This window comes from Penicillium bovifimosum (assembly GCF_028826915.1).
Source record: "Penicillium bovifimosum strain IBT 22155 chromosome Unknown utg000004l_segment0_segment0, whole genome shotgun sequence".
Lineage (NCBI taxonomy): Eukaryota > Fungi > Ascomycota > Eurotiomycetes > Eurotiales > Aspergillaceae > Penicillium > Penicillium bovifimosum.
Window position 1 is genome coordinate 1,443,644 of NW_026622713.1, and position 18,002 is coordinate 1,461,645.

Here is an 18,002-nt window from a genome sequence, read left to right on the forward strand (position 1 = left end):
AGCAGCTCCCGAGAGCTCCTTGAATAGATTTGCCCCTGGCTTGGCAGCTCACTATCAACGGAAGTGGCATACCATTTGTAGCAGCTATGTACATTAGGGCGAAGCTTGACTTTACATCTTGGGGGGATCAATAATACTCGAGCACGCGTCTTGCGATCAGCTACAGAGACGTTAAAGCTATTCAAGAAGTTGATTTGCATCAGTTAATGGTAGGAATTTCCCATTGATAACTTAATATCCTCCGATAGGAGCTAAGAGGAACAGTTCAGAAGCAAGTAAACCCCACCCGTCCTCCAAACCCAGAAACCGTGCACGAAACCGTCCGTAAAAGAAGCAGGAGAAACCATTAAAGAACACGAACGCCCAGTGGCCAAAGACGAAGTGAAGCTAAACCGAAAGGCATTTAAGAGGATTCTTCCTCATCCTCGTCGTCACCCTTGGCGAGGTAAGCAGCCTTCTCCTCTTCGTAGCGCTTCTTATCAGCGGCAGCCTTGGCATCGTAGGGCTTGCGGTCTTCCTCGCTGAGAGCCTTCCACTTATCACCGAGCTGCTTGCCGACCTGGCCTGTAGGGGGTATTAGATATTTGCGACGATGAATGCAAGGCAATTGAGCTTACCGAAGCTGATACCGGGGTTCTCCTCGCGAACCTTGTCACGGTTGTCATTGGCAAAGAACATGTAGGCAGACAGACCACGCTTGGGCGCGTTGGGGTCTAAAAACAGTCAGTACAAGCTGGTGGCGAGTGAGATCGGTGTCAACTTACCCTTCTTGCGGCGGGTGACGCGCTTCTCGGGAGCCTTGCGGGTTGACTTTTCCTTAGGCATGGTGACTGTTTTGATGTTAGATGCAAGATCTGAGGATTTTGATGAATTTTGGGAGGGAAAGCAATGCAGATCCAATGAATCCAAGCTTATGCAAGCGCAATTGATAGTATATCAAGAGCAATAGTAGTCGGGGTGGGAGATGATAGGGGGAGACGCGACTGCTTGGGCGCGTTGCGCGCACCGAACCATTGCGACCGGGGGAAAACACAAGCTTGGGATGAGAGTGATTCGACCAACTTACATAGATTCAAGGATCACGATTTTGAGATATGTATGTAGAAAAGATCTGTTGGTAAATCGAGTTAGTTCATTGTGCCAAAACACAGATAGAACGCGCAGCGCGACCGCGAAGTTGGCGCGAATTGCGAAAAAAAGACAAGGACAATGAGGTGAAAATGAAGGTATCCATGGACGAAAAGAGATGGGGGAAAAAAGGGAATTGTGGTTGTGGTGGAGGAAATGCGACTCAGAAGTGTTGATATAGATATAGTATAGGGTGGGAATATGTAGTACCTTTTTTGTATGGGAGCGAGTTTGTATGGGGAGTTGGTAGTGTAGGAAGATAGTAAGAGAAGAAGAGAGTAGAGGGGGGAGGGCCGTAGTAGTAGCAAAGAGAGGGGGGCCACACAGCAAGGGAAAGACAAGCACGGTTTGGCTGGTCGAGCTGACTGGCTGAAGGAAACGGTATTGGTATTACCCATAATTAACTCCATCTCCCCTACACATTTCCACCAAAATAGTGAAATTTTACATGATTTTTCAGTTGCTGATCGTCTAAAAATTCTATTAGGATTCTTGATATTGAGATATTTGCAGTCATTTTTTTTAATTTCTCTTCTTCATCTTGAAATGCAAGTCATTGTGGGCAGATGAAAGAGTCAGTTAATTCAATACGGCGGCAATGAAACCAGATCATTCCTGCCGCTTGTGGATTGCGCTCCGTCATATTAATAAACCGCGCAAACGTACGAAGTAGTTACAGGTACACAGTACCCGGTAACCCAAAGTAAAGTCTCTGCTGGCTAAGTACCTGATACCTGTCATTACAGTTCCTCCTCTCTGGTGTTTGCCGCCACATTGATACTTCAATGTTGTTGATGTTGTGATTGCCTACTTTGGCTCCAAATGACTTTAAAGGCAGTGTAGATCAATGACCTGAGGATCTGAAAAGCAGGCTACGATTTAGTGACCCAGAGGTCTGGAACTTTCAGAGAGACACTTTGGGAGACATGCTATAAAAGTGGGAAGGACATGAAAGCATTTTTGATGTAGGTTGAAGGTTATTTGAGCGACAGACTTTTTGTAAGTGAGCATGTCAAGCGGTCTTGCTTCTATATGGCATAGCGCAAGGTGGCTTTGGTGGCCAGGTCATGCGTACATATTGACTCGTACGAGGTGACTGCTATGTACCTGGAGAAAAAAACACCAGCCAGAATGAGTACTTCTGACCCAGGCCTCAGATTTATTCTAAAAGCAGTCGAGACAAAGTCTACTTAAGCTCTCGGGGTCATAACTGATCTTCTTATTCAGGAATTTTGTGTAATAGTGCAACCCTAATCATGAACGCAGAGTGCATGCCATTACTCGACTATCATCTCCAGGTAAGGGCGAATGGTTGCTCAATCATAAGCGTGGCGTACCCTTTTAGCGTTGCCCCCAATTGGAAATACGGCTGGGCAGGTACTTACTAATTACATACAACAGTAGGTATTACCCTGTCGCTCCAGGCCATGATTATTCTAGAGAAGGAAGGATATGCAGCATTTGGCTGGTTGCAAAGTGAAACGGGAATGGAACAGCGAAATTGAGAAATGAATATCTTCTCCTTGAGCAGACTGCATTGTTCAAATGTACTCCCCTCCCAGTGCTGGCCATTTAGCTTGCACTAGCCAAGCCAAGGGACATAGGGAGAATTGACAGATCAAGAGCAAAATGTCCAGATTGTTGGATCTTCACAGAACGCATAGACCACATTCCAATACCGCAACCGCATACCGTCGATACCCGTGCAGTATTGTTGCAGTACTAAAGCTAACCCACTCGTAATGTACCATGGACACGAGAGCGTCATAGAGTCGGTAGGTTGCGCTGCAAAAGGTAAAGTGATTTGTACCTTCACTTGATAAGAACAAAGGACACAAAAAATATGCACATAAAGCATACTAATGCATCTATCCGAGTACGCAGTACGTGTAAGACGCGACCAGCCCACACCGCTGTGTACGGTACTCCGTACTCATTGCAGTTTGGAGCTCCCCTAGGCGTGGGTCAACGCGACCTTCTGTAATTATCATCCAGTCCACATTGACTAGTTACCCCGTCCAAAATTACCTCTTAACTACTATGTTGGCCAGCAGACGTAGTTATCGATGGTAAGATTATAAGATGTTTTGAAAAACTTCGGGTATCGTACAATGTCCTCTAATTCCCCGAGACAAGACTCGTCAAAAACATAACGCGTATCAGTCATCACTTTCATCCAGCACCAACGCGCGAAGCATGTCGTCATCGGCCCAGTTTAGTCCACTGCCCACAACTATGGCACTGGCAATGGACTTCATAGTCTCCCATTGAGCTTTACGCGCCTTCAGATCTGTTTCCGACTCATCTAGTTGTGATAATAGCTCGGAGTCTTCGAGCTTCTCTCGCCATGATGAATCTTCTTTAGTGAGCTCCAGGAGTTGGCGCACTAGCTCCTGATTTTCACTATTGATCTGAAGGTTCTTTACTTCCAAGTCTGAGATTTGCTTCAGCACCAAGTCATGGGCAGCAGCAAGATTCTCATGCGCAAGCGCGAGCACGTCGCGTCGGTTCACCAGAGAAAGAAGGGCCCTGCGTATATCTCTTATCAGACTTGGGTCTGGCTCAGGGATCTTCTGGGAGTACCTACCTCTCCGCCGGGGTAGCAGCCTTGAGGTGAACGGCTTTGAGAATAGGCCCTGTCATGAGGACCGTGCGAATGGCTTTCTCCTTGACCGTGTAGGTAGATCGCGCTTCTAGAAGCTCGCGTTCTGCGACCGCAAGCTGTTCCTCAACATCTTCGCCCGAGACTGGTTCCAGGTCTAGAAGAATTAGACAACTAATTAAGGCGATGAACTGGGGAAAGAAAAAGACGCGTACTTTGTTCAAGTAATGCTTTCTCTAGCTGTTGTTCCTGGACTTGGTGATAGAGCTGAAGCACTAATTCCTGTTTGTGCCCCAAGGTAATGACATCGCGTGGGTCATCTGTAGCATAGTTGAGTAGTGTCACCTCATTAGATTGCAGGTGAGGCCATAACTGGCCATGTGTTGCAGCCATGGATGTAGATCCCGTGGACGCGGGCGCATCTGGTGATATGAAGATGAGACCGGAGGCGGTGGGCGAGCTTCCCCGGCCACACATGTTGCGGAGCAACCTACAACATCGGCGTCAGCCTGGGGGGCTTCAGGACTCACTTTACTTTCACCTGCCCCTTGTCTCCTTCGGGGATATTCTGTTTCCAGCATATAACTCTCTTACTGCCGGTCGAGCTGCTGAGCTCGTCTAGTTGTGGAGGGGGATGTCGTTACACATCTACATTGCTCACACGGGAGAGCATTTTCTGGCTGATCCAGTGGCATTTGCTTCGTAGGTTTACCCTTTAGCTTACTTGATAATCTCTACTATCATATCTCTGTTTGAATGCGACACGATAGGACCTGGCTAACACCCGTCGTCTAGTCCCGATGCTTTGAAGTCATGGATCGTTCGCAACACATCTATCCCGCCTCCTCGGCAAATATTGATGACAGCCCGGGGAAAGAATGTCAAGATCCAAACGTTAGCTACCGAGGTATGGCATGCTCAGAATGAATTATTACGACCTAGAATCATTCTAACCCGAAGGTGACTACCGCAGAACGAGATCTTCGTCTATGACCGACAATACGTGAGTGAACCGGGCGAAGTCGAACTTGCGGAACTACCTCCGCCAGAGCCATTTCAACCAAGCAGTCCTCCAGCTACCCTCAAAGATCAGAATGACCTGCAGGCATGGCGGAACCTCTATATGGCACGGCGCAACTGGGCGCTGGATCTGTCTAGTCGATGTGCATCGATTGATAAGAATCTCCGCCAACATAACGAACGAACCGATGTGATGAACCGCGCGGTGGGTGTCGCCCTGGAGAACCTCAAGTCCCACGTGGGTAACCTAGAACATCGGTTTCAAGAGGCACAATCATGGGCGAACAACCTTCTAGAAGAGCAGCGGGCTGCTTTAGATGGTTGGCAACGAGCTCTCACCACATTAGACAATATCCCGGCACGCAAGGACTTCCCTCTTCTCGGACGTCCATCCACACCAAAAATGGACAAGGATCGCCCGACCGGGACTCTTCGGGACTTTGTTGATGTGGGCGAGGTCCAGCGGGCTGGAGCCGAGGCGGCGACTGTCTCACAGGCCTTTGCTGACAGCGTTCATGACATCGAGAGGAGCATCGGCGATATTGCCTCTGACACCCAGCAGCTGGTGGATGAGGCACTTGCTTCTGATATACACAGGGTGGATGGGCTGCTGGAGGAGGTGGAAACGATTGCCAAGAAGGTTGAATCGGATTATGAGCATGTTCTCGGTCTTCCGAACAACCAAAAGACGTTGGCCAATATCTCTAGACTTGCATTCAGCCACACCCAGGACCTCCTTCCCTCGCTGGCAGAGATCGGTATGGAGCTCCAAGCTGCTCTCGAACAAGCTGTGCAACGCCGAGGGGCCACGGAGAAAAAGAATATCGAATATATGCGCAGGATTTCCGCCCTTGAGTCCAGGCTTGCCGATGCTCATGCACGTATGGTCAATCTGGACGTGGGGAGCAATGCATTTGAGGTCATATACTCTGTCTTCCAAATGCCAATGGTCTACGGGTCGATTTTAATCGAATCTGTGCGGCGGCGGGAATGGAGTGATAAGATCAAGACCGACTCTCTGACGCTGGCCGAGGAGATGGCGGTTCTGAGAGACGAAGAGCAACGCCGCAGGAAGAAATGGCTGAAAAATATGGGCGACTTCATGACTGTGACTGATTCTACCACCCCCGGTATCGAAGTCAACCTTCAAGGCCAGGATGATGAATGGCCCGAAGTAGCTCGCAAAGAGATCGAGTATTATATCGATGATTTGAAAACCACTCATTCTTTAACCAACCTAGCAGACCAGCTCACCGAGCAACTCAAAGAGCTGGATGCTCCTACCCGGCAGCAAAGACGACGGGCCAAGGCATTCAAACAAGGCAGTGTTTTTGACTTGAGTCGGAGCTCCATATTACGCGCGGATGATTCGGTCCGCAGCTTGCAAGAAGAAAAGACAAAATTGGAAGAAAAGCTCAAGGGGTCTGACAGCCGTGTCCGGAAATTGGAGGACCTTCTGCATCGCCAGAGTCACCTCAGCCGGCCATCGAGCGGTACCTTTGGCCCAGACTTCCCCGGCTCACCTGCATCTCCCCATCCCGCCGACGCACTTTCTAGACGATCATCCGCCTCTTCGAGACGAGTCTCGGCTACTCAATCTCCTGAAGAAAAAGCACTCATCCAGCGCATTGTCAGTCTCGAAGGAGAGTTGGCGGCAGAGAGGGATGCAGTGCAGCGGCTCCATAAAGAAGCCCACGCCGAGCGCCAAACCAATTCAGATAAGTTCCAAGAAGTTCAGTCCACCAAGCAGGATCTCATTGGCAATCTCGAAGCACGTCAACGCGAATTCGAGGATGAGCGCCGGTATTTGGATGCGGAACTCCAGAAACTCAGACTCCGGAACGAGGAGATGGAGGAAGAGCTTGACCGGCTGTTGGATAGCAGGCAGGAGATTGATGACCGGATGCACCAGCTTGAAGTTGACTTGCAAACCGCTCGCGAAAATTCTGCCGACGAAGCGCAAAAGGTCATTGACCTTCATGGGCAGATTCAGACTCGACAAGAGCGAGAAGAATCACTCCAGGCTAAGGTCGGTGATCTTGAACACCAGCAAGTGGAGTTTGAGCAGAAGAATCAGGAGAACTACCAAGCCCTCCAGGCTGTCTTTATGAACCTGTCGCCTGGTGGCATTGTGCCCGCTGATGTACCCGACTTAGTCAAAGCCATTGAAGTACTCTGCGAGGGCCTGTCTATCCACGCCAAGAGCGTGGAGACGAATGCATCCCAGGCGATGGCCGAGAATAAGGCCCTCGAAGAACGGATTTCCCAATACGACTCCGAGGCAGACGGGCAGAAAAAGAACCTTGAAGAACGGGAGGCCGAAGTGTCGCGACTAACTGCGGAACTTTCAGATGAGCGATCAAAACTGGAGAAGTTGGCTGAGGAACTAGAGAAGGAGAAATCCAAGTCTGAGGCTCTGCAATCTCAAATGAGCGCCGGAGAAAGCGGCGTTGAAGCCTTGCGTGAACAGATCGCGGACAAGGAACAGAAACAAACAGAGCTGTCACAGCAACTGGCTGACGCTGAGAGCCAGGTTCGAGTTCTGAAGGATCAGGCGGCGGAGTGGGAGAAAGGGGCAGGCGCCACATCAGCGACTGAACAGCAGGCTGTGGCGCGATTTGAAGCCCGGGGTATCAAATCCCACGAGATCTCAAAGCAACTGTTTGCGCAGGTTGAGAAGCTGGGTCGGATGCTTGAGCAGTTGGGATTCACCATCATTCAGCAAGACGGTCAGCTTATTGCTCAGCGTGCTTCAAAGCTCAGTGCATCTTTGAGCCTGGGCGAAAGCCTGGCCCAGTCAGGCATTGTATCCTTAAAGCCGGACACAGCACTGCTGGCGTGGATGGAAGCCGAAAATCTAGAAGATGAGGATGCCAAGTTCTCCGCTTTCATGGAAAGTCTAGCCCAGTTTGACGTCTCCGTCTTCGGTGACGTTGTCGTCAAGCGCGTCAAGGACATCGAATCCCTGGCCCGCAAATGGCAACGGGAAGCCAAAGGCTATCGTGACAAATACCACCGAGTCCAGAGCGAAGCTCACGACAAGATCGCCTACCGGTCGTTCAAAGAAGGTGATCTGGCCCTCTTCCTCCCCACACGGAATCAAGCCATTCGTTCTTGGGCAGCCTTCAACGTGGGAGCTCCACACTACTTCCTCCGCGAACAAGACTCCCACAAGCTGCAGACACGAGACTGGCTCCTCGCCCGCATCACCAAGATCGAGGAGCGAGTCGTCGATCTCTCCAAGTCAATGAACGGTCTCGCGTTAGACCGTCGTTCCGTCGGAGATGCCAGCGACGCCGCCTCTCTGGAAGACGAGAACCCGTTCGAACTCTCAGACGGCCTCCGCTGGTACCTACTCGAAGCCATAGAGGAGAAGCCCGGCGCCCCTGCCACACCCGGCCTAGGAAAGAGCACAGTTGCGTCGGCGCGCGTCGATGCCAAGGGCAGCATCCGCCTCAAGCGCGGTACGGAGGAAGGAGACGTTGCCAAAACTCTTTCCAGAAGCCTCGATAGCCGCCGCGAGAGCTCCAATTCAAAACGGGGCACCCCCACGCCGTCACAGCATGCCGTCGAGTCTACGACAGATCTTGTGCGCCCTGCAGATGCTGATTCTGGCTCGCAGCCCCGAGATGCTGCTCCGATATTCGACGAGGTGCGCCGTGACCTGCGCTCCAGCCCGTGAAAAGTAGGAATTCACTTATTTGTCTTCCCTCTTTTCCGGGTTTCTTGTATCTCTCGGTTCAGGTGCTAATGGTGTCTTTCCGGCTTAGGATTCCCTGCCTATGTCGGCTCAACCGAATATAAGCGGGACCGGTTCCTCTCCTTCGTCGCTGTCGACATCCGGTCGTCGACAGAATGGTCGGTCTCGTCCGTGGGAGAAATTGTGGTCTCTTGATTATCGACTCGAGAGTGGGACGTGATAAATGCTATTCTTTCAGTATATGGCGTATTAGAGGCATTACGTTGCTTTGTTTTGTTTCGTTCTCTTTTCATTCCCCGAATGTGGCTTTCACACCATTTGGGGCTTTTATTCGTCGCATTTGCTTCTAACCCTGATTATTTTTCCCAGATACCCACCTGATAAATGCAATCTACATTTGAATACAGCTTTGCTCCGGAGTGCTCAGATAAATCGGCTAAATTGTCACAAAATACTATACTAGTCTAACCCGTCCACGCCTTCCATGCCGCCCATATCGTCCCAGAAACGACTAAAGTCCACATTCTCTTCTTCGAACATTTGCTTCGCTTGTACCATCGCAGACCGCTGGCGCTCTGGAGTGAAGCCACCGGGCTGTGAACTCTCCCACTGGATAAGCTCGACCCAACGCAGGAAGAGATCTTCCTTCCCCATCTCAGTCAACTTCTCCCTAAAGGCAAGGATCTGGTCCCGTTGAACAGACCGTTTCTCCCCAGCCGTGGTATTCTCATCCCCAACACGCCAAATCAACCAACCGTCCGCATCAGTGTGAACCAGCACAGCAAGCCGGAATTCATCCAGCTGAACCCCATCACCCCTGCGCGTCCGATCCACCAGAGCATGCGCACGAACCATAGCCGCATAATCCAAATTCCAGTCCCCATCAACCAACAAGTACCCCGTCTTCCCGACCCGCTCAGGCGTCACAGCAGCAACGATCTTATCACGATGCTCCTCGTCCTCGCGAATCCACTTATTGCGCTCGAGCTTCTTACTCCACGCAGACCGGCTGCACCGCACGATGACCTCCCGCTCGCAGAACCCGATCGCACGACGCCAGCGCACGGGCCCCTTGATGAAGTTGATCGGCCACGACAGGAAAATAGTCACGAGGAAGTAGTCGATGAAGACCGTTCCCGTGCGCCGGATGATGATTTGTGCCGCTTCTGTCCACGGGGTTGCGGCCGTGTCGACCGTCATCGAGCTTTGCAGCCCGATTAGCGTCGCTAATAGCGCTGGGTATGTGCTGATTCCTTGGTACACGCGCAAGGCGATCACGGCGCCGATTATCACGTTCACGATGAGGGGGACGGTGAAGGTTTGCCGCTTTAGCTCTTCGGCTGTTGTGTCGATGTGGATGAGGTAGACTTCGGAGGGGGAGAGGGGTTCGACGAAGGGTTGTAGGGCTTCTGGGACTTTCGTGAATGGTGGGATCGGGCCTAGGGATGCGGAGCTTGGTGATGAGGTGCCGGATGATGGTGCTTTGCCACGACCGGAGCGTCGTGAGGATTTTGCCATGGTAAGAGGTGTATGGTTGGTCTGGATATAGGTTTGTATATAGTCTGCGGTGAAGCTGTTGAGTCTAATGCGAGTATGCGAGTCTTGTCGTCTTTATCTTTTTTTATCGAAGCTTTCCGGAACGGGCGATCAATGCGTATGTGTCACATGTCAAGACCACGGGAGGTCACTGAAGCATCACGCGATTATAAATGATCTAATATGACCTGAGAGGCTGAGAGTATAATGAGTAGAAGATAAGTCGCGAAGATGTTTGGAGGTGCGTGTCAGTCGTGTTAGTGAAATGCAGGAGGAATTTAAGCTGTGGGTCTAACCACATTGGGGAATGAGGGATCTATTTACCTCCGTCATTTCTTCATGCCACTGGGAGACCGCGTTTCTCCTCTCTCACCTTTCCCTACTCCCTACATGTAATCTCTCTGCAAGGGGAATTTCGGCCATGTCGTTCGACATAAACAATCGAGTCTCAGAGAGGCAAGCATCGCCTTTCCGACGCGCCTCGACATTCGATCGCGATATACATGCGAAGCTCCCATCACCTCCTCAAGACGATGTTCCGCATCCACGACATGCCATTCGCCCAAGGTCTCTAGCAGATGCGTATCGAGACGCATCAAAGCATACAATGGCTCCCACATACGATGACGATTACAACTATGTAACGACACCAAGCCCTCGATCGCGCCAAACAATCAACGCGTTTTCTCCGGTCTCTCCTCCTCCCCAAGAACTCGAAGATGCATACAAACGAATTGATGAAGATAACGCTCTGGCCCATCTCGTACCGGACAATGACTGGGAGTCGCAACGCTCCACAAGCCGAAGTCGCCCATCGCCTTCCCGCAGAGACACCAACAGCGGTAGAGGATCTGCAAATGGGCACTTCTCCGGTGCAGAATTTGGGGACGAGCTCGGCGAAGTTCAACCCCGTACGGGCAGGGATTATACCAAGGATGAGGAGCGCCTGAAGCGCGTCACGGGCCAACGGTCGCCGGTCTTCAGCAGAGCTCAGGTCGGACGGGATGTGTTGACAGCAGACAATTTGAGAAGACGGATGGAGGACAAGACCGAGGCGGAGCATTCTTCCCCAGAGGATGACCGAAATGGTGTCCCTTCACCGAACATACCCACTGGCTGGGGTCATCGGGCCGGCCACCGCCAGGAGTGGGAGAGAAGACCCGTCCAGCGCAGTTATTCCGCAGAACAGCAGGAAAGGCGCTGGTCGCCATCTAGCGCGGAGCTTGAAGAAACACAGGCGAACAGATCTACGCGCCCGCGTCCTCGGAGCGCTCTTGAAGAACGCGCCGACTCGCATGTGCAGCCAACGGAGAACTCGAATGACGAACAGCCCGGTTCAAAGCGGACCTCTCCCGTTATTGGCGGCGAACCGATCCCCAATTCCCCCATTACAGTCTACAAGAACTCCTCGATCCAAAGACCCAGTACCAGCAAGCGCGATTCCCGGGATTTACTACGGAAGTTGTCCAGGACTGAAAACCCCAAACCCGATCAAGTCCAGACACCGGAACCACCGAAACTCTTTCAAAGACAGATCTATGACAAGACTCCCCGTGTGACTGGCGCATGGGTCGACACTCCTATGACCCAGCGTGTGGCCGAGAAGGTCGAGCTCCCTGAAGATCTGACAAGAGACATTGTTCATCCACCCACGAACCAAGAACCGAAGGACGTTGCTCCTGCTAAACCAAATGATGAAACAAACACCGAGGAACCGAAGCCCGCACAGACGACTGAGAAAAACCATCCTCCTGCACCGATTCCTGAGAGGCACTCAAGGGCGCCATTGCCTCGGCCCCACTTACCTAAAAGTGCATTGGAGACGGTCATTGAGGATGCCAGCTCCGGCAAGGACGTTGAGTTCGGAGAAGATACCATCGAATCTCTCCAGGCGATTATGGAAAATGGGCCCATTGAGACCAAAGTCGAAGAGGAGGACGACAAAGCCTACGAAGCGGCTGTTCTCGCCGAACTCGAAAAGGACATTTCAACAGGGAACAAGGAAGTCGACTTAGATTCCCTGAATCTCAAGCTCAATTCACTAACGAGACATATCGACGAAGTCAAAAAGGGACTAAACGGACTGGAAACCTACATCACGCGTGGCGCCGCAATCGTCTCGCAGGGAAAGTCCCCAAAGGAGAACCTACACCAAGCACACTTCCACACAGCCGACACCTGCAAAGGCTGTGCCGTACACTCCGATGGACGCGTCTACGCCGCGATACCACTTCCTCGGCTGTGGACACGGAGCCCACGATCCCAACGTCTCCGTCCCACAACCCTAGCCTGGTTCCTCGTCCTCGCATTCTCGTGGTACATCATCGAATGCCTGATGTGGGACCGCTACAGCCACCCCGAGATCTCAGAAAGCTGTGAGGGATACTGTCTGCAGCCAGACGCGCCTGTATTCCCCTGGGTGACTGCCACCATGCTGTGGCGCTGGTCACATCTGTCGATCCTTGTCACGCCTGTTTGGGCCATCGGTCTCGCTTTCTCGAGGCTCGTGGCGCAATTGGTGGGTCTGTCTGATGGCTATGTGGATGATGCGACGGAACTTGGGAATATCTTCGGCGAAATCCGTATCAATGGCACTCCGGTTGCGTTTCCTTGGTTGTCGGCGCCCACTGCTGAGATCAATGTACCGCGGTCGCAGCAGCCGGTTTATACACAGCAGGCTGCGCAGCCTCAGCCGGTACCCCCGCAGATGTGGGCGACTGGGCAGATCTCGACGGATGAGGCGATGGATAGTGATGAATTCCTTTGAGTGCCTTAGGTTCTCTTGGCAATTTCCAGCGTTCTACTTTCTAGTCCAGCCTACCGGTAGTTTACTATAGGATATTCGATCTAGCCCTGAAGCAGGGGGGTTTACTACCTTTCATTAAAGTCCAATCTAGCCATTATTGTTCTAGAATTCGTAAGGTTGCTCTTCTGTTTCTAGATACGACAGGTATTCACATCTATTGACGCCGAGACAACTCGTATAAACACGAAACATAGCAAGTAATTGATCATGAGGTTCATCAACAATATAAACAGGGTATAACACAATCTATAAACGAGAAAGACCTTACAACTTCGCCTTCTCACGATATTCCTTCAGCAACTCCCTCTCACCCTCCAATTTCCAAACCGCAATCCTCTCCATCCGAGCCTCAACCTCCTCATCAGTAGTCTCACAAGCCTTCTCAAGCGGGATCTCCTTCGTCTCCCTTAACTTAAACCCAATCCACTTCAGATTGCCCGTAGCCACAACCCTGCCCGCAACAGCATCCCGACAAAACCCAGCAAAACCCTCAAAGAACCGATGACTAGCCGGCGTATCCATGAACATAATCCCATGGCAATGCGGCATACCCTCAAACATCTCCGCCACAACCGGCACTCCAGCGCCATGCAACCTCCTTGCCAAAATCAAATCCTCATCCGTCAGCCCCTCCTCGCCAGTCGATATCGACACCGGTGGCGCCTTCTTCCACAGCTCAGCTGGTGCAGCCAGCGGAGACACAAGCGGATGTCTCATGACACTGGCGGTGCAGAAGATGTCCGCGCGAGGCGGCGTCGAAGGCCAGATCTCGTCTGCGGCGAATGGGTACTGGTGCAGCGGGACCTTGACAGCGGGGTCGTCCGAGGGAACCTGTGGTGCCTCGAGGTAGTCGAGGTAGGCGTTGTTGGCGATGGAGGGCATGGAGCGCGTTACGTCGCACCAGGGTGAAATGGTTGCTACGCCTGCTGGGAGCTCGATTGGAATTTCTTGGCCGTGGAAGGGGATTGTGTGCGAGGCGCGGTCGAGGGTTAGGAGGGTTTGGAGGAGGGCGAGGGCGAGGTTCCCGCCGGCCGAGTCTCCGGCGAAGATGATTTTGTTGGCTGGGATGGCTTTGTGCAGGGAGCCGGGGGGTGGGTGGAGGAGGGAGAGGTAGGCTGTTAGGGCGTCGACGAGGGCTGCTGGGAAGGGATTTTGTGGTGCGAGGCGGTAGCGGACGGAGAAGACGGGTGCGCCGGTTAGGTGGGAGAGGTGTGCGACGGGGGCGCGGTGGCTGATGGGGTCTAGCAGGCTTTGGGTGTGTTAGTTCTTTTTCTGTCATGGATAGGTCAAAGGGATATGGGGTTGCGCAAATTTACTTACAAGTAGGCGCCTCCGTGGAAGTACAGGATCGTCATGTCAGAGGGCGATTCCTCGCGCATCTTGTGATATTTCTCCTCTTCGGAGAGATCAGGCTCTGGCGTCTTCTTGCCGACTCCGGCGCGGTAGCCTGTCCATTCGCCTTCGACGGCAGCTGTGTCGGGGATGTCGTAGGTCTCATCGCCGGTCTTGTGGTCTTCGATTGCGCGCAGGACTGCGTCGCGCACGGCGTCCTCGGGCTGCGGCAGGGTCACCTTGGATATCCACATAGGACCCTTGACGCCAGGGTCCTTTAGACCTCTACTTTGGACTTTGCCGAGTGCAGTGTTTCCGCCCATGAAAGATCGGATGACGGCGACTGTCAATTCGGTGCGTAGGTCCTGTTTCCCCGAAGCGGGGGACATTTGTGCGGTGTGTAACAGGACGGTCTTGAGGATTAGCGGGATGCGGACCAGTATGGCCGCCAAGAGACCGAGGGGTGTCCTGAGCGACATGGCGAAGAGTCTCTGACACCAGAGTGAACACCACGAGGTTGAGAAAAAGAAGAGATCTTAAAAGCATAAACCGGATTTAGTGCCTGTGCCGAGGTCCGGGTGGAGTTGGAGAACTCCACATGCTCCACATGCCTAATTACGGGCAGTCGGAGTCTACTACATACGATGACTCGCAGCCTTCAGGGCTACATCGTACGATATCTACATGTGACTGGAAGATACATGTTTCTCGCTCCTGCTTAGAGCAACCCCATTGCTGTGTCATTCAATTCTTGGCGAATGCTCCACATCACTCATCTTTGATCAAATGCTTGAACAGCTTATCCAAGTAATACGCCGACTGCTTGGGATACCGAGTCTTCTCCTCAGACTCATAGTCAATGAACGTGCAGCCAAACCGGTCCGCATACCCAGCAGCCCATTCTATACCCGGATCAGCCAAAGCCCTCATATAACATCCAGGAAGTATACTTACCCCAGTTATCAGTCAACGTCCAAGCAAAGTAAGACCGAACATCGACTCCATCCTCCTTCACTGCTCTTGCCAACGCATTCCCAACATATCCCTCAAAGAACCGAATACGGAACTCATCATTGAGCACCTCAGCTGTAGGAGCCGTCTCACCCTTCGCCGTCGTCCCATTCTCCGTAACGTAGATCGGCATCTGATACCGCTGGTAAATCCAATTCAACAACTTCCTGAATCCCCCCGGCGCAGCCCGTAACCACTGCGTATCAGTCTCCTCGCCACGAGGAACCCCATGCTTATTCTCATCCCTCACCTCCACATTCCCCTTATTGTCATTGATATCCGGCTCCGCATCCCGATGCTTCATAAAAAAGGTCGTATAATGATTCATGCCATAAAACTCCGAGCTCCCAAGCACAAGCTTCTTCTCCTCCTCCGTGAATCTGGGCAATCTCTCCCCAAGCTGCTTCCGCATCGAAGCAGGATAATCACCACTTTTATAAATCGGATCCGCAAACCACCCAATCTCAAACTCCAATGCTCGCTGCGCAGCCTCCCGATCCCGCTCATCCTCCTCATCCCACGGCTCCGACCAATTTCCATGCAGCGTAATCCCAATAGTGCCCCGCTGCCGCTCCTGGAATTCCTCACGGTAAGCACGCACCGCATACGCATGCGAGAGAATCTGCGTATGCGCGACGACAAACGGCTCCGTCGACGAGTCGCCTTCCTCACTACGCTCACGGAACGACGATCTGCCCGGCGCATGCACACCCTCCGCATACCCGAGCGTTGTATAGATACCCGGCTCGTTGTAGGTAATCCAGTGCTTGACGCGGTCGCCGAAGCGCTCGAAGCAGACGCGGGCGTAGCGCACAAAGTCCGGCGTGTACTCTTCCTGGTTTAGCATCCCGCCATAGCGGTCTTCCAGGGCTTGTGGGGTGTCCCAGTGGAAGAGGGTGATGAAGGGGGTGATGTTGTTGCGGAGGAGCTCGTCGATGAGGTCGGAGTAGAATTTTATGCCTGTTTCGTTTACAGGGTCGTTGCGGCCGCCTAGCGGGATGATGCGTGTCCAGGATAGGGAGAAGCGGTAGGCGTTTACGCCGTAGGTTTTCATGAGGGCTATGTCTGAGCGGTAGAAGTCGTAGGCGCGGACGGCGTCGTCGGCGGTGCTGCCGTCGGCGATCTTGCCCGGTGTGTGGCCGAAGGTGTCCCAGATTGAGGGGCCTTTGCCGTCTTTGTTCCAGGCGCCTTCTATTTGGGTTGCGGCTGTGGCGTAGCCGTGGAAGAAATCGGGTCGGAGGACGTCTTTGAGGTCTTGTACTGAATTGAGGTCCATGTTGCCAGTTGGTGTGTAATTGTCACTGTTGAGACTTGAGAGTGGGATCTGGTCAGAGAATTGGCAATTGGATTCTTGACATGCGGGGATCTAATGGAGAGGAGCTTTCATTCCCCCGCAGAGACATAGACTGGATAAATGTCCATTTACCCCGAAACTAGGGTATGCGGGTGTTGCCCCGTGCCCTATATGGGAAGGCTTAGGGCAGACAGGGATCTGGATAGCGGGGAACAACCTCAGACATTCACTAGAAGAACAAGCACACACTTTTGTTTTCACATATTGACAAAATAGCTAGATCTATAGAATTTGAACTCATCTGTTTTTTCAGCATCGATCTCATGCTCACCGAGATCACTGGTTCAAAAAGGGGGGAAAGGACTTTATTCGCCAGTTGCCAGTCGCTAAGATTCACCAGTTGGCTCACCAGTTGGCTCACTTCCTAAAGTGAACATTCAACCCAAAACAGCAGCTCGATATCAACATCGGCACCACTGCCGTTTACTTTGTTTTTACGGCAGCAGGCGCTCTTATACTGGACCAATTCCGGGAACGAGGGTAATGGCTTCTAGGTTATGAGTGCCAGTTGCAGATTAGGAGGATAATGTGATTCGATATGTCTCCTCCCTGGCTTTTCCACCTAGTACTAGCTCGGAATTCAAAGCTGATCATCTCCGTTGATAATTCCCAAATGACTAGATCAAGATCAATGTACGGAACAGATGAAACGCATATAACCCTGTGCCTACCTGTGCCTACCCGTCGGAGGGGTGCCTGTTCTGTTACACCAGTTCCGCCTTCTTTCTTCTCAGTATGCGAGACATTCTAATGAGCTGGAATGTTCTATCTTCTCTAGGAATACCTACAAAACAAGAGAACTTCGTTTCAACGTCGGAACTATATGTGGATCTTAAGATCTGGTTGATATCAGATGACCTCACAAGCCCTAGTCCATCGTTACATCTCTCTATCTCATGCTTTTACCCAGACTCCCAGCGTAGAGATACCTCACTCTTTCATTTTCTCCGATAATTATCTCTCTACCAGTCCAGGACTCAATAACGGGCCTTATCGGCGTTGCACAAACAAATCAGGTACCGAGTTAAGACTTTTCACAATGTGTCAATCACTGTTTAGGTCACCCTTCTGTCTAAATAGAAGGCTGAATTGGCCTTTCAACTGAGCTTCTAATTGGACCATGTGCTTTTGTTAGCGACAAGATAAACGGTCAACGGGCTTCTTGCAGTCTGTAGTGTCACAGATGACCCGGTTGTGATGCTCTGCAGCCCTAATCTGGTTATCCTTGGAGGAATTTGATGGTGACGCAAGCCAAACAAAGAGAAGGGAGGTATGTGACTGAAGCATATACATTAGTTAGTTCATGAGGTCTTTATTTCACCATTCTGCTTTCTAGTGATGGCGTGAGGTGAAAAAGAGATGTCAATGGCATTGATATCAGCCCAAATATCAGCTAGTATTCTAAAGCAGACACAACGATCTATAGCAGTGACGTGAGGTTTAAGATCTTCACTTGGCTTGCTGCAGATATGGAACCTTCGCGAAATAAAGGACAATGGCCCTCTCAGGAAGA

General features: G+C 51.8%; 8 protein-coding genes across 8 annotated transcripts; 2 read left to right on the plus strand and 6 right to left on the minus strand.

Moving 5' to 3' along the window:
• Positions 1 to 403: 403 nt before the first annotated feature.
• Positions 404 to 825, minus strand: nhp6 (high-mobility group nucleosome-binding protein; the record flags this gene model as incomplete). The annotated part of the gene is made up of 3 exons (XM_056665602.1): positions 404 to 564; positions 618 to 713; positions 765 to 825. 3 exons carry the CDS (start codon positions 823 to 825, stop codon positions 404 to 406), a joined length of 318 nt encoding a protein of 105 aa, XP_056522552.1.
• A 466-nt stretch (positions 826 to 1,291) lies between these two features.
• N7515_004859 (Non-histone chromosomal protein 6) lies at positions 1,292 to 1,526 on the minus strand (the record flags this gene model as incomplete). Its single annotated transcript, XM_056665603.1, has 2 exons — positions 1,292 to 1,497; positions 1,523 to 1,526. The coding sequence occupies 2 exons, from the start codon at positions 1,524 to 1,526 to the stop codon at positions 1,292 to 1,294; spliced, it is 210 nt and encodes a 69-aa protein (XP_056522553.1).
• Positions 1,527 to 3,287: 1,761 nt separating this feature from the next.
• Positions 3,288 to 4,207, minus strand: N7515_004860 (centromere protein H; the record flags this gene model as incomplete). The annotated part of the gene is made up of 3 exons (XM_056665604.1): positions 3,288 to 3,657; positions 3,716 to 3,887; positions 3,946 to 4,207. The coding sequence occupies 3 exons, from the start codon at positions 4,205 to 4,207 to the stop codon at positions 3,288 to 3,290; spliced, it is 804 nt and encodes a 267-aa protein (XP_056522554.1).
• Positions 4,208 to 4,364: 157 nt separating this feature from the next.
• Positions 4,365 to 8,432, plus strand: atg11 (autophagy protein ATG11; the record flags this gene model as incomplete). The annotated part of the gene is made up of 3 exons (XM_056665605.1): positions 4,365 to 4,432; positions 4,526 to 4,637; positions 4,704 to 8,432. 3 exons carry the CDS (start codon positions 4,365 to 4,367, stop codon positions 8,430 to 8,432), a joined length of 3,909 nt encoding a protein of 1,302 aa, XP_056522555.1.
• Positions 8,433 to 8,909: 477 nt separating this feature from the next.
• N7515_004862 (uncharacterized protein) lies at positions 8,910 to 9,968 on the minus strand (the record flags this gene model as incomplete). The annotated part of the gene is made up of 1 exon (XM_056665606.1): positions 8,910 to 9,968. The coding sequence occupies one exon, from the start codon at positions 9,966 to 9,968 to the stop codon at positions 8,910 to 8,912; it is 1,059 nt and encodes a 352-aa protein (XP_056522556.1).
• A 439-nt stretch (positions 9,969 to 10,407) lies between these two features.
• N7515_004863 (uncharacterized protein) lies at positions 10,408 to 12,753 on the plus strand (the record flags this gene model as incomplete). Its single annotated transcript, XM_056665607.1, has 1 exon — positions 10,408 to 12,753. One exon carries the CDS (start codon positions 10,408 to 10,410, stop codon positions 12,751 to 12,753), a length of 2,346 nt encoding a protein of 781 aa, XP_056522557.1.
• Positions 12,754 to 13,056: 303 nt separating this feature from the next.
• Positions 13,057 to 14,603, minus strand: N7515_004864 (Alpha/beta hydrolase fold-3; the record flags this gene model as incomplete). Its single annotated transcript, XM_056665608.1, has 2 exons — positions 13,057 to 14,041; positions 14,113 to 14,603. 2 exons carry the CDS (start codon positions 14,601 to 14,603, stop codon positions 13,057 to 13,059), a joined length of 1,476 nt encoding a protein of 491 aa, XP_056522558.1.
• Positions 14,604 to 14,892: 289 nt separating this feature from the next.
• On the minus strand, positions 14,893 to 16,411 carry N7515_004865 (glycoside hydrolase family 1 protein; the record flags this gene model as incomplete). The annotated part of the gene is made up of 2 exons (XM_056665609.1): positions 14,893 to 15,026; positions 15,079 to 16,411. 2 exons carry the CDS (start codon positions 16,409 to 16,411, stop codon positions 14,893 to 14,895), a joined length of 1,467 nt encoding a protein of 488 aa, XP_056522559.1.
• Between the last annotated feature and the right edge of the window lie 1,591 nt (positions 16,412 to 18,002).